General features: G+C 36.3%; 1 protein-coding gene across 1 annotated transcript in view; it reads left to right on the top strand.

The window, feature by feature from the left end:
• Positions 1-16149, top strand: part of Nup160 (nuclear pore complex protein Nup160) — a 361484-nt gene that overhangs the window by 207154 nt on the left and 138181 nt on the right. Inside the window, exon 20 of the mRNA XM_090401602.1 lies at positions 13862-14015. Within this exon, the coding sequence (XP_090257728.1) occupies positions 13862-14015 (154 nt within the window). The remainder of the gene's footprint in view (positions 1-13861; positions 14016-16149) is intronic.

Below are 16149 nucleotides of genomic sequence, written 5' to 3' on the forward strand. Positions count from 1 at the left end.
CATTTTGTTTGATCATTGAATTGCTTGTTCTTCTTGCATCTTCTTTCCCTTGATTTTTTTGTCTTTAGTTTTCCCTAGATAATTGTCAGGAGCAGGCAGTTGTGTGTTAGGTTATATCCTAGTCATTTTGATTTTCTAATTTCCATATTGTTGAGAATTTCCCTATTCTCTCCTGCTCTTTCTAAAACTTTCCATATTTGTTATTTGCTCTGACCAACTTTTTTTTTGTAAATTTCTTCCAGCCACATCCCAGTGATTTTTCAGTTTCTCTATCTTGTTAGTTAGTTTATTGGTCCATGTCCATGTTTTTGAAGCATAAACTGCACTCCATATGTAGTTTAATGTTCTCTTTAAGTGTTTGTTTATGTTTCTTATAATGAGTAAACTCTTCTTAGCCATGAATTCTACTTTACTCTTAGCTGTTCTTTATTTTGAGTCTTCTGAATATGCAACATTTTTTATTATTTATTTTATTTTTATTTATTCATTTATTTGTTAGGAAGTTTCCCAAGTATCTGATTTTGAGAGACTTTTTCAGTTTTATTATTTTCAATAATTAGTTGTGAGCTCTGTGGTGTTTTATTCATTTGCCATTTTAACTATTTGTTATTGTCTGTAAGTCATTTGTACATTTGGAGATGATGGCCTTGTCATTTGCAACTACTGTAGACTTAATTCTGTTGACATTGCCATCAAAAATGTTGCATGCACATTTTCTCTTTTATAAAATAAGGCTTCAAAATGGAGAAAGAATCTGGTTTAGGTCAGACATCGCTCTTGTTCTTCATGACAATATGAAGATCATTTGAAATGGTGTTTTAAATTACCTTCATATTGTCAAGTGAAACATGTTACACTTGAAATTTTGATATTATGGAAATGTATGGATGGCAAGTGGAGTGGACATCCCAGTGATAGTACTGGCCCTTTCATTCTTATTTCTTTTCTTTGTTTTTCTTCCTATATTCTTGCTATACATATCCTCAGTCTTTTTTACTATCCTATCTTCTAGACCACCATTACTGCTGTCCAATGTATTGTCACTGTGTTTACCATGTTGTGACATTTGAAAAGGAGGATTCTGGTAGTCTTGGACTAGTTTGGCATCTGCTTTAGCAGAAGTGGTTGTGGCATGGCCATGATCATTTGGTTGGTCAATGCTCTTGAACCTTGCCCTGTAAGTCTCCCCATGGTCTGGAGACCGTATCCAAGGCTTGCTGTAGTTCCAACATGCCATTTGGGATATCCTGATGTTCTGCTCCGCTTGCCAGAGAGTGAGAAACTGTGTGGTTTCATGGTGTATGGGGAGCTCTGGTACCAAAACAAACTCCCTTTGAATATGAATCATTTTTCATCCTCTTCTTTATGAGGGGGAGGGGGGCTTTAACAAGCTCCAACCATCTTCAAACCATTGCAGCATCAACAGAAAACGAAAATAAGAAACCGAAACATCAGGAATAGCAAATTCAAGGTATCATAATAAATGATATCTATAAAGATGTCTGGTTTAAACCAAAATCTAAATTGATAAAACAAGCTTTTGCAAATATCCCAAATACTAAATTTTAATAAAATCTAAACAGCCTATACAACATAATGCACATGCACAAATGAAACTATGTCTAAAAATGCTATACATTTTGTACAATTCACTTTCATCACAATTTCTTAATGTTAAAGCCACTTGATATACTTGATAAAACTTGATATACATTTTCTGGTTATCATTGCTTAAAACAGTGTATGTGTAAGGATTTGAGTTTATGTAAATATACACAGGAACCCTAACCAAACTCTTTTAGATATTATCTAAACATTGTCTAGTTGGAACAGCCAGCCAACAGTGAATTGCTTCCTCTTATCATTGCTTAAAACAGCATAAGTATTAAATCCTATCCCCTCTGCCCCTTAGACCTTCTTGGTACCTAAACAATGTCTTGTGGATTTGTCTAAATGCAAGAGATGGGTCTAAGGGTTTGGTTGTCTCCTAGTCAATCACCTTCTTGGATTGGATATGGTCTGTTGCTTCCTCTTTTCATAATTTAAAAGTTTGGGACATATTTTTGTGTGTTAATTGCTCTGCTTGCTGAAAAAATAATTATATTCAGATGGTTTAAATAATGCAGAATATAGGATATGTTTTGTTTTTGCATATACATAATCTTTCAGTACCCCTTCCTTCCCTTTGATTTTTTTAAAAAAGGACTACATAAATCTTTTTGTGTGGTCATTTTTTTATATTTATCTCCATGCCTGCTTTCTTGATACCCATAAGCTATTGTATGCCCACAGATACGAGACCCTTCGACACTTCTGTGCATTCCAGAAGGAGAATCCATTCCGATAATAGGGTAATCAATCCATCTTGTGGGATGAGTTGTTTATTATTACATGTCAGAAAATTAACTATTCTTTTATGAGCATTGTAGTATTTAAAGTAGTAACTATTTTGCTTGTACAACAGTTGGAAAGTTTTATATAAAGCATGTGATTTTGTGTGTTGGTGACCAATTCATATATCAGCTTGTTTCTTTTTCCCCTTTAACATGAATGACTCTTCTTGGCAAGTTGCCAGACTAGGGTCTGGAATCTGTGGTTGGATAGTAATCAGAAAGTCATCTCAAATATTCTTTGCTTTGCTCTCTCCTACCAATCCATCTAATTCAGCAAAAAATTCTTAATTTAAATATTTGTTTATAAATTTTACTTTTTGTTTTGGACCTAGTTCATAACAGTAGATGAGTCCTTTAGTTGAAAAGACCTGGGTTCGAATCTTGTCTGTGATATGAGGAGCTGTTATCAAGGTGTTTTCAATCAAATGGTGAGTTAGCCAGTCTCATAGAGGGAGTTTTTCCTTCCTGGAAACTCCGGATTTTCCTCCCTCAACATAAACCAGCCAAGAGAACATGCACAATTGACGGATAAAAATACATTCTAACCAGTAGCTTTATTATATTGATTTCATAAGATGGTACCATACTACTTATATGGGATTGCAGTGATTGTATCATCATGCACAAATTAATTAATTTGGAAAATAGAACAGTTTCTATGGCCTTGTGGAAGTTTTTAGTCCTTTCATAAATTAAACATTCTGCTTAAACATGGAATGTTTCAAGAAATGTTGCTCCTTGGGGGAAAAATAAAAAGCAGTTTATATATAGTACAACAGCAAAAGTAAATTTAGAATATAAGTTCTCTTTTAATTGCTTGGTTCTCTGAACTGAAATATTAGATCCCGAATAAAAGAAACTAAAAGCAATTTTGTAGAGGAAACTAATTAGGAAACAACAGAATCAGCAAAGCTGGTATTGTGGGAAGTCAGTTGAATAAATTCATATGGAATAAGAAAGAAATTAGTCGGAACACTAAATTAGCTGTATACAAGACTGTGTTCAAACCAATTTTAACTTATGGATCTGAGAGCTGGGTCAGAAGTAAAACACTTGACCAAAGACTAGAGACTGCAGATATGAGAGTCCTGAGAAAGATTAGAGGCGTGAACAGATGGCATCAATGGCAATATCATATTAAAAATGAGGATATTAGGAAAGAACTTGACATTGTCAGCATCCAGGAATGCGTTAGCAGAGCTAATCTCAGATGGTATGGTCACTTAAATAGAATGGGAGAGGAAAGATTAGCAAAACAAGTGTTCTCTGCCAGGTTGGCAGGAAAACGACCCAGAGGAAGACCAAGATATAGGTGGAGTGATACAGTACAAAGTGCCTTAGACGATAGAAATATAAGATCTGATAATGTTGCAGTCTTGACAAGCAACAGACTGATTTGGAGGAAAATTGTAGATAGGAAGTTAGTAATGATGTAATTTTTTCATGTAGTACTGTCATATCCTGTACACCCCTTGAGGGTACATAGCAGGAATTTGATGATGATGATGATGAACTAATTAGTCATCTAAATTAACCATCCATTATTTAGATGTTGAAAAGAAAATTGTATTAATGCAATAAATAATAGTTTACTACCAATGATATGTATTTTACCCTAAAAGAAAGGATATGTATTTTACCCATTTTCGCAGGATCATTATTTAGTTATGCTAAATGTACAAAAGGTTTGCTTAAAGAATTCTATAATAAAGATTGAACACTGCATTATTTATCATTTAGCAAACCTTACAGCAAACAAATCAACAAACAATTTTTAAAATATTAACCTCAGACCATTCTTCGGTATGGTTCTGATCTTGAGTGTTAATTTTAATGCCAGTATAACTAATTCTTCTATTACTTTCTTATTTCTATTTAAAAAAAAAAAAAATTCTTTCTATATAAAATCGATTTAGATTTCTCTTCTTGGGATAACATAAACCCCAGTGATAATCTAATATTGTCTTTTCATTATCCAGGAAATTATTTTTTCTCTTTCACCTGTTCACTTTAAGGTATTGTTTTACCTCTGGTGTATAGATATCAGGCAAGCCCATATTTACAAATTTATGAACATATCAGGATGTTTAATTTTTTGGTAGATTTTTTGTGAAAAGCAGGCATCTATTATCCCTATGATATATGTTAATAGAAAACTGAAAAAAAAGGTTATATTACAAGTAATTAAAAACTTATAATTTTTTTTAATTTTTAAATATTATTCGTTATTGAAATTGGTTGAATTTTGTGCTCAGTGAAGATTTTTGTATGTAACAAGATTATATTTTACTTCATATGCTATAGGAGCAAAATGCAATTGTTGTAATAAACTGTTTTTCTTATTATCAATATAAAACTGAGTGCCACATTTCATTACATATGTCCCCACCCACAATATACTCATCAGAATATATGCCGGCTGAGTGGTTAGTGTATCCGTTCTCCAGCCTAAAGGCTGCAGGTTCAAAACCCGCCATGGGCATGGATGCTTGTGATTATCTGTGAAAATACTAGTGGTGGTGGTTGCCAGTAGATGGTATTGGTGTAGATGATGATGGTAGTTGCGGTTTGCTGTAGTTGGTGGATTGAGTGGTGGAGTGGGCATGTTCCACATTATTATATATATATATATATATAATTTATTGGAAACAGGAAAATTTATTACTACTGATTGTACCTAGCTGCAGTGATATGCAAAATTTCAAGTTCCATGTACCACACAGAACTTGGAACCATTGAAGTATACAATTTCAGTTATTTCATTTTAAATAGGTCATCATCATAAAATTCCTGCCATGTACCTTCAAGGGGTGTACAGGATATGTGACAGTACTACATGAAAAAATTACATCATTACTAACTTCCTATCTACAATTTTCCTCCAAATCAGTCTGTTACTTGTCAAGATTCCAACATTATCAGATCTTATATTTCTATTGTCTAAGGCACTTTGTACCGTATCAATCCACCTATATCTTGGTCTTCCTCTGGGTCGTTTTCCTGCCAACCTGGCAGAGAACACTTGTTTTGCTAATCTTTCCTCTCCCATTCTATTTAAGTGACCATACCACCTGAGATTACCTCTGCTAACGCATTCCTGGATGCTGACAATGTCAAGTTCTTTCCTAATATCCTCATTTTTAATATGATATTGCCATTGATGCCATCTGTACACGTTATAATCTTTCTCAGGACTCTCATATCTGCGGTCTCTAGTCTTTGGTCAAGTGTTTTACTTCTGACCCAGCTCTCAGATCCATAAGTTAAAACTGGTTTGAACACTATCCTGTATACAGCTAATTTAGTGTTCCGACTAATTTCTTTCTTATTCCATATGAATTTATTCAACTGACTTTCCACTATACCAGCTTTGCTGATTCTGTTGTCTATTTCTATATTTAATTTACCATCTTCAGTAAAAATCGTGCCTAAGTAGCTGAAATGTTTTACTTGTTCCACAGGTTCTCCATTCACAACACAGTTGACATTTTCAATGATTCTGCCTATTTTCATTATCTTTGTCTTTTTATTGCTGACTTTCATACCATATCTGTTACAACAGATATTCAATATGGTCAGAGAATCTTGCAGACTTGTAGCGGATTTATTTAGAAGTATTACATCATCCACATAAAGCAAAGAGCTGAAATTAACATCTCCAATTTTGATATCAGGTTTAATACCACATTTCTTCATAATGAATAACAGAGGGGATAATGTACATCCTTGTCTCACACCAGATTTAACATTAAACCATCTACCTGTACTTCCTTCAATTCTAACTGCTGACTTACAACTCAAATAAAGACTAAGTATTGCTTGATATAATGCCCCATTGACACCATATAACTGCAGCATATTGAATAGCTTCTCTCTTGGCACCTTGTCATATGCCTTTTGCAAATCGACAAAACTTAAATACAGATCTTTGTTGTATTCCCATGCTTTCTCGACTATTTGTCGCAAAGTGGATATCTGATCCTGACAGCCTCTATTTGGCTTGAATCCAGCTTGTTCTTCACCAAGCTTTTCTTCCACAATTCTTCTCAACCGTTTCTCAAGTATACTTGCATAGATCTTGCCAGGAACACTCGGTAGGGAAATACCTCTGTAATTCTCTCATTAGTTTTATTTCCCTTTTTATATATGGGTAGTATGAGAGCTCTACTCCAATCATCGGGAATTCGTCCCTCTGTCCAGGCTTTCTGAACTATGCAGTGCAGCCACTGTAAGACTTTTATATCACCATACTTCAGCATTTCTGGTCGAATATCATCTACTCCTGCTGCCTTTCCACATTTCAAGCCTTTGATGGCTTTTTCTACTTCAAGTATGGATATGTATTCCTGACTGCATGCCTGGTCAGTGTTTTTTATCACTGTGCTGTCATCACTGCTTGTTTCGTTTAGCAGTTTTTCAAAGTAATTACTCCATACTTCAAGGATATCTTTTTCTCCAGTTTTCATGTCACCTTTATCATCTCTAACTCCTTTTACAGCACTCTTTCCTCCATTCCTAAGCTTCTTCAACAACCTCCAGAATATTTTGCCACCTTCTTGATATTTATTTTCTATATTCTTGCCAAAGTCCTCCAATGACTTTTGTTTAGCTAGTTTTACACACTGTTTAGCTTTCTCACATTTGTCTCTGTATTCTGTAAGAGTAAAAGCTGACTTATTTGCCAGGAACTTTTGATATGCTTTCTTCTTTTCCTTCACTGCCTCTTTAACTTCCTGTGTCCACCAGGGAGTTCTGATTTTTTTATCCTTGCACACAACCTCACCACATGCCTCTCTGGCAGAATCAATCAATATTTTCTTCAGTGTTTGCCACTGAATCTCCAAGGTTTGATTCCTGTTCTCAAACTCTTTTATTTTATTTTCAATAATCGTTCTGTATTTTAGTCTACAGTTCACATCTGAGAGCTGCTCAACTTTTATTCGCTTTAAAACTTTCTTACATGTTATTCTTTTCAATATGAAATTCAATTTTATCCTGCTCAAGACTTAATAGTGATCACTTCCAATTTCAAATCCTCTGTACACTCTGGTGTCCTGCACCAATGAGAAAACATCACTATCAACAATAACTTAGTCAATGAGACTTTTCTTATTCCTTGCCTCTTCTCTCCATGTGAATTTGTGCACATTTTTATGTTGGAACATGGTGTTAGTAATAACCAGTCCATGTCCTGAGCAGAAATCCAACAGATATTTGCCATTATTATTAGCTTTGCTCTTTTCTCCAAATTTTCCCAAGATATTTTTGTATGTATCACAATCATTTCCTACTCTCTTATTTAGATCCCCAACAGGGACTAACTTTTCCTTTTTCATTGTATCATTTGCTTTCTCTAAAGCTTCAAAAAATTCCTCCACTTCTACCTTAGTAGAACCTTCTGTGGGACCATAGGCACAAATAAGTCTCATTGTCCAGTTCCCCATTCTCATATTTGCCCACATTACTCTACTTGAGACTGACTTCCATTCAAGAAGATTAGCCTCATATTTTGTGTTGAATACTATGGCTACTCCTTCTTTTCTTTGATTGTCATTGCCTGAATATAACATTTTGTATTTATTGCTCAGAAAGATCTCACCAGTTTTGGTCTTTTTTGTTTCAATCACCCCTATTATGTCGATCTGGTACTTATCTAATTCCTCAGCTAGCTCCATTTCTTTGCCATTCAGGCTTCTTATGTTGATAGTACCAATCTTTAACTCTGGTGATGTTGAGTTGGGGTTTGTTTTCAGATTTGTTCCAGTAGCTGACTTTTCACTGTTCGCCCTGGTTCCCTGGTGAAAACAACGGGGGCCTTGTTTAACCGGGCCCCAGCCGGCATGAAATTTTGTCATGTTGTACCATCATTTTTTATTTTGGTTTAACCAATAAGAATACAATTTGGTCGGCTAAATCCCAAATTGCCAGCCCATCCTCGTTCGTTCAGTATCAAAGTAGATACCCAACAGGGTGCACCACGAGAAGGTGAGGATTGGACATTAGGTCAGAAGCCCTGGTCTGTTTTCCGCATTCCTTTAAAGGCTATGTGGAGGTCTCCTCTCAGTTATACAGCTTTGACCCTTAAGCACCCCATTTTAAATAGGTAGCCCAGTTAAATGAATTTTTTTCATTATTTGTAGCAGGATCTCTGAAATTCACGATTTCCTTAGAAACATGAATTAGGAATATATTCTAGATGTGTCCTTTAGATGGGATGCTCACATGATCAGAATAGATGGTTTTCCCAACTCATTAAATATTATTATTATTAAGAGAGACATCCTGGGAGTCCACATACTACACACGCCAGCTGTCATACTTGTCCTTAAATTCATTCACATTACTTGCACACACAAAATTCAGTGTCCATTCCAATCACGCACTACTCTGTGGGTGAAAAATTTAGCTTTGCCCCCTTTCTTGACTGCATTCATTCTCAGTTTCCAAGGTTGCCCTGTCATCTTTTCCCCACCCTCCATAAAATGAAAAATTCATCAAGTGAAATCTTGTAGTTCTCAATTTGTCTTTATAATCAGTATCCCACAATCCGGATATCATTTTTTAACAACTCTTCTTTGCACTCTCTCTCTCTCCATGGTGTCAAAATCACCATGGAAACAAGGAGACCAGACCTTTGCTCAATAGTCCGAGCAGGAGCGTCTTGTGCATAGGCACTACAGAACTGCAGGCACCCCCAATTTTTCTCAATATATAAATTTATTTATTAATTTATTTATATTTGCTTGTAATATTTAATTTTATCATCAACAATCCTATACAATTCTCTTATTTTGAATAAAAAATAATAAAAATCCATCTTATAGCACTTAGGAGGGTGAAGGATGCTAGCAGCACTGTGTTTACCGCAGTGTCATATTGCTACGCGCACAAGCATATGCACATCATAGTGAGATGCGAGTTATTAGCATAATGCAGCACTGTCAGTTGTGCAGTTCCACTGTTGTTTATATGCAGTTTGTGTTAGTAGTAGAGTGTTCGTAGTGTTTATCCATTCTTTTAATTACAATTAAAGAAATGGATTTTATTTTTAAGTAATTTTGAATTATACTAAACTGTATAATTTTATCGATAATAAACAATATTTTTTCATGTTTAATTTTTTTTAAAATTTTTACCATAATTTTGATATTTAATCCAAACACGTATACACTGTACTTACAGTGTATACGTGTTTGGATATTTCGAAAGTTGCAGCATCCCCACAATTTCAAGCCACGAGCCACCACTGAGTTCAAGTGAAGTCTTATCAAGACCTTGTATAGAGGCAAAATGATATTGTTATTTTTACATGTCAAAATTCATTTCAGCGTTGCAATTATCCTCTGAGTTGTATTTGTAATCTTTGCTATATGGCCCTTGAACCTCAACATCCTATCTAAAACTCAAAGATTCCTAGCCTGATCAGTTTCTTCTAACATAATTCCACCAATATAATATTACATTGGATATCTAATCTGACTGAAGTACATTAATTTGCATTTACTAACATTGAAATGAAAGCCATTTTCCAATGCCCACAATTCCAGCCTATTCAAATCATTCTGCAAGTACTGCATATCAGCTCCATTCCCGATTGGGAAGTGTCACTACTGTCACTTCCCAATGTATAAAATGAATAACAATGGACTGAGGATTGATTCTTGTGGTATACCATTGGTTATTTATTTGTTTAAAAAAAATTTTTTTTTTTTATTAATCTTTGTACTGTTTATGGTCAGTACTACCCTTACATCATGACCGGACATTTTGTCCAGACTTGATATAGGCCTAAGCCTTTACAAGTGTTTCCCCCTATGCCTGTTCGAGTTATCATAGTAGTCATTCTCTGGTGGCAACGCCATACCACCAGTGTGCCCTCCATACTCCATACATATATCTGCACTCCATACGCCATATAAAAAGATGGTGGTGCTGGTAAACCTCGGAGATGCCCCATGCTCCTCCCGTATCTTACTAACTAGATCTGGGTTATTTTTATAATAATTTACTTTATTATTATGGCTATAGGCTAGTGGGTGCCCTGTTCCCACCACCTGGGCATCAACTACCCAAACATCACCACCTCTTTTAATCACTAAGTCTGGCTTACGCAAACCGCGGAGGTCCTATAACGTGGTTATCCACCACAGTCTCCCAACCTTTGTTCTTAAAGCAGTTGTTCAGAATGGAGACCATGACATCATGCCTCCTCACGTGGATCCCATGGGTGCAGAAGCAAAACTGGGCTATATGAGACAATATCTCACTGTAGTGGCAGCCAGCCCTACAGTTGGAGTCGTCACAATCCCATCAAGCTGAGCGGGCTTGAGTACGCAGGGAATTGATCCTCATCCTGATAAGGTCAATATACTCGAACCCAGGGAGGAATCTGGTGCCATCCCTTACCCAATCATGCTGGGGAGGTACCAAATATGACTCTTTTAAAGGAGCACCATCTACAGAACAGTGCAACAGAGATGCCCATCTCTTGTGTTCTGCAGGTGCTGACTCGATTAAAGTACCTTGATAATGGGACCAGCCTTTAGCCCACCTAAAGTTTTCTTGTATTAATGGGCTGATAGGGAAAGAAGATAGTTCTAACTGCGCGATTCGTGACATCTGCAGGCGTGGGATCAGCCATCTAAGTGATGGAACCCCAAGCCCACCATCCTTCACCCTCGCATGGAAATATGCAGTAGTAGTGTCAGGCGGCAGTCAGAGCCATGATCTCACAGCTGAATGGATAGCCCTGTCCATTCGGGACAGTACCGAGATATATGTCCTACCAAGCACCAACCTGTGGTAAAAGTGAGGTAGGAGATAGTAGGAAGGAGAAACAGTCTGGGGCTTGAGAGGAGCTTTTCTCAAAGAAGCGATCCCAGCTTCTAGGATAGAAGGGACAGAAGACCTTCCCTTTGGGGTGAACATGATACCGAGATATTTCCACTCTTACAGGATGGTCAAAGCATGCAACGGCCTCCTGTGCAGGGAAAACTCTATAGTCTCGACCTTAAGCTTCTTGTCATGACCAGAGGAGACAGGAGCTAAAGAGCAAGACTTCTCTACATTAATAGAAAGGCCTTGAATACAGAAGAAGTCAACTCCCCGGTCAAGGAGTTCCTGCAAGCCTATCTTAGCAGAGGCTACGAGAATAAGATCGTCCGCAAAGGCCATAGCATTAAAGGAAGAAATGCCTAGAGAGAAGCCTATATGGCTAGGAAGAGAATGAAGAAACTCATCTATGACGCAGTTAAAGAAAAGGGGAGATAGAGGATCACCCTGGCGAACACCCTGCACTGTGGGAATAGAAGTTGCACGGGACCCTGTAGTGATAGTGATGGAGCTACCCAAGTATAGCTCCATAACATAGGAAAGAAAAGGTTCTGGACAGCGCTCGAAGGAGAGCAGGAAGGGAGACGCTATCAAACGCCTTTTGGGAGTCTAGTGACGCCTAGAGATAGAGGCTTAACATGACGTCGGGAATCAGAGAAAAGAGAAGAAAGAAGATATATATTCTCAGCACAGCCATCCGAAGGGACAAAAGCTCTCTGTCTATAATCATGCTGTATATGTTACTGAAGTCGTTTAACTATTATTTTATGATAGAGTCTAAGTAACACAGGGGAGATGGTAATAGGTCTAAAGTCTGATGCACTGCTTGAAGTTTCTTTCTTTGAAATGAAGATAGTTCTTGAGGCATGTAAGTATGGTGGTATTACTTTACTGGAAAGGAGAATGTCCACTAAGTCTTGAAGAATCTTCAACGGCATCTTCCAAAGCCTAGACGCAGGAAAGCCATCAGGTCCGGAGGCAGAGAAATTGGATGGAAGAGCAGCTTTAATCTCCTGGATGGAGACATTCTGGTATATTTGAAGGGCAGGAATGGACCTCAATATCGTAGGTTGGTCATCATAATCAGGGAAGTGTTGAGGTGGAGCAGAAAAGACTGTACTCCAGAATTTGACAAAATCATCATGCAAGTCTGCTAGAGGTGGGGGAGGGGGGGAGCACCGTCAAGGATGGTTTTGGCACATTGCCCTCTATTCTTTTTATAGAGGGCCTGCATAGCTACATAGGCCCTCTTCCTCTGCTTCCTTTGACAAAGTCATTGTAGAATGAGACGTAGGCTGATGTTGATGAGGTATGAAGTGTTCAGAGAATTCAGCGTGGAGGTAGTAATTTAACTGATCTGTGATATCCATTCTCAGAAGGTGAGTCTGGATGAGATATTTAAGAATTTGATGGTTATATTCTGGAAGAGGAGGATCATCTAGAGGTGATGTCAGTCTGAGAATCAAAGCCTCTTCTTCAACAGCAGGATGATGGCTGGAAGATGGAGAGGCAGGGACAGGAGATACAGGAGATATTACCTGTGGCAGATGGGCTGCCAATTCTTGAAGTAAGTCTTTGTAACTGGCTTTCCGTCTATGACACTTGATGGCATCCAAGGATCTTAATGGGAATGCCTTAAATAAAGCCTCATTGATTTTCTTTATCCCTCTAGCCGTCAACTCAGTCTCATGAGTGGCGAGGATCTTTTTCTTCTTTTGCAGTCCAACGTACTTTGATGCGCTCTGTTCTTATTGCAGCTTTGGCTGGATGTTTCGAGGTGTGATGCATGCCAAGGCCAACTGCGGTAGAGAATGCACGATCGCAGACCTGACATATGACATGTCTGAGTTTGGGAACTCCTTGACCTCCAGAACAAGCATGATGAGAACTTGAATAAATGGGTTGATGACAGTCTTTGCAGAGCTTTCTTTTAACTTTCTTCCTGAGGATGCCACTGGGATGGGTGGCAGGATCACCTCCAAACAAGAATGCAAGGATTAAATCTTGCAGACTCACATCCCCCATATACCACTTTTTGATATCTATCAGTCATCCATCTTATCTATACTAATATTTTATAATCCAAATCCGTATTCTCTAATTTATGCAACAGTCTTTCATGTTGTATTCTGTCAAAAGGCTTCGGCAAAATTCAGAAGTATCATGTTATATCCATTTCCTTTGTCTAAGGTAGCATTATTATAGAATGTGAGCAAGTTGCTAAAACGTGGCCTTCCCCTTAGTGAATCAGTGCTGTTCATTGTAAAGTAGAGATTCTCTGTCAACCAACTTTTCCAGAATCTTCACCACCATTCCAGAGATACTCATAGGTCGATAAATGGATATATCAGTCTTTGCACCGCTCTTGTGGCGCAATATATAAAATACATTAATGCAGGTAAGGCTATCTGATGAATCAAAAGAAAGGAAGTAATTTATTTCCTTCATATAATAGTTACTTTAAATGTTCCAGTTTGTTAGAGGAACATTAGAGTAAATGGTTTGCATATGTATAAATTTGTTAATTTATATTTTATAAATTGGTGATCTCAAGAATAATCATTTGGGACTAGGAGAAATTAATACTGGAAGGAAGTGAACATTGCAATCAGGTATGTTTTTTAATTCATATATAGGCTTCCTCCAAGGAACTGTAACATATTTATTCCTCAGCGAACAAGGTGGAACTCATGCTCGTCATATATTAGGTCAACAGTTCACTGATGATAGACCTGGTACTGTGTGGACATCCCTTTTGCCTTCTCTTATTACCATTATTGGGGAGCTTTTGTATCCTTTTCATGTAGGCTTTTATATTTAGTATGTTCATAATTGTCTATGGATAAATGAATAAGCTTTGCATCATCAGTATAATCATTCTTCTTGGACAGATTTTTATGCAACTTGCTGTTTGTCATATTTATGAAAATTGATTGACACATTTCAACTTTCATTTTAATTAGACATTGTTTATTCTTTAATAGTATGAAATAATTGTATGTTATGTAGCATTAAATCTAAAAAAATTAGACAGCTTTTATATAAAATGGTTTTAAATGATTTACCATGAAAATATTTAGAGAAGATTAATACCTCTATATAAAATTAATAATTTACATCCTCAAATCAAATTTACTTCAGAAAAAGAATCATCAAGAGAAATATACCTTTGAGATGTATACATCAAACATAAATCTGGATTGCTTTCATCTGCACATAAATGCATGCATTTTTCTGTTATTTTGTATTCATATTTCTATTATTGTTCCTCAGTTGACAGTGCTGTTGTTTTATGATGTGCAAAAAAAAATAAAAATAAAAAAATTGCAATTTAATACATAATATTTATTTATTTTGCTATGGTATACATATTTTCTTTAACAGTTAATATTATTTTGTTACAAAAAATATGAATATCATTGAGATGCTTCTGTTGTATGTTTAGTTAATAATCATCATCTATTTCCTGATATATATCCATATGGAGTGTGTTCAGGTTACTATGACAGCACCACATATTTAAGTTAGCATTATTATTAATCTTCTATCAACAGTTTTTCTCCAAATTAGTCTATTACTTGTAAGCACTCCAATATTGTAATATCTAACATTTCGTTCTCTTAGGCGTTTGATATCTTCCTCCAGGTTTCTTTCCTGTCATTTGGCAGGAAAATAGGTGTTTAGTAAAACATCTGTTATACTAACCTTTCTTCATCCATTCTATTTAAGTGGCCATACCACCTTAGATTAGCTCTGCTTACACATTTTTGAATACTAATAGTGTCAAGTTCCTTTCTAATATCTTCATTTTTAATATGATTCTTCGATTATGCCATCAGTTCACTCCCCTAATTTTTCTCAGAACCCTCATATCCATTGTCTCTAATCTTTGATTAAGTGCTTTATTTCTAACCCAATGCTCAGATGCATAACTTCCAGATTTAACCTGCCATCTTCACCAGTTCTTCAACATCATCAAATTCCTGACATGTACCCTCAAGAGGGTGTACAGGATATGATAGTACTCCATGAAAAAAATTACATCATTATTAACTTGCTATCTACAATTTTCCTCCAAATCAGTCTGTTACTTGTCAAGACTCCAACATTATCAGATCTTATATTTCTATCGTCTAAGGCACTTTGTTATACATAATAAATAACGGAAAAACTCACGTAGAAATATTATTTAATAGTATAATTTTCGCCTGTGTGTCACAGGCATCTTCAGTACAATAATTGGCACAAAAATTAAACACTAACTGACAATTCCAAAAAGCGCCACCTAAGTAGCTGGTGTAAGATAACTAAAAAGGTCAATAACTTTCCTAAAAAAAAAAAAAATTAATACAATAAAAAGTTAGGAAAGATTAGCTGATTTGTAAAGTACTATCTCCCATAAAGGGGATAGATGTAAGCCGTTGGATCTGTTTAAGTTAGGAGAATGAAGTAGAGTTTCACATGCTTCTTTATAAAGGCGTTCCATGAGAAACTGACTTTTGGGAAGAACTTTTGTCTTTCTCCAATGAGCTCTGTGTCTAGTGAAGATGGCATGTTCTGCAAGTCCAGACTTTTCAGGTTTAAAGTATTCAATATAAGATTGGTGTTCTTCTAGACGAATGGAGGCAGATCTTCCCGTTTGTCCGAAATAACATAATCCACAAGAACACGGAATCTGGTAGACACCTGGATGATTAAGATGTGGAAGCTTGTCCTTTGGAGAAGCGAGAAAGGTGGAGATTTTTCTAAACGGTCGAAAGGCAACAAAAATATTCAGTGGTTTTAAAATTTTTGCTATACGTTCACTGATGCCTTGTATATAAGGGATGGTAATGCGCGTTATTTCCTCTGTGTTTGAAGAGGGAGACATATTAAATCTACTCAAAGTTCTTTTAATGAAGCAATTCTTATAGCCATTAGATAG

The sequence above is a fragment of the Typopeltis vanoorti genome, chromosome 12 (assembly GCF_054136105.1).
Source record: "Typopeltis vanoorti isolate ZY-2024b chromosome 12, IOZ_Tvanoo_1.0, whole genome shotgun sequence".
Classification (NCBI taxonomy): Eukaryota; Metazoa; Arthropoda; class Arachnida; order Uropygi; family Thelyphonidae; genus Typopeltis; species Typopeltis vanoorti.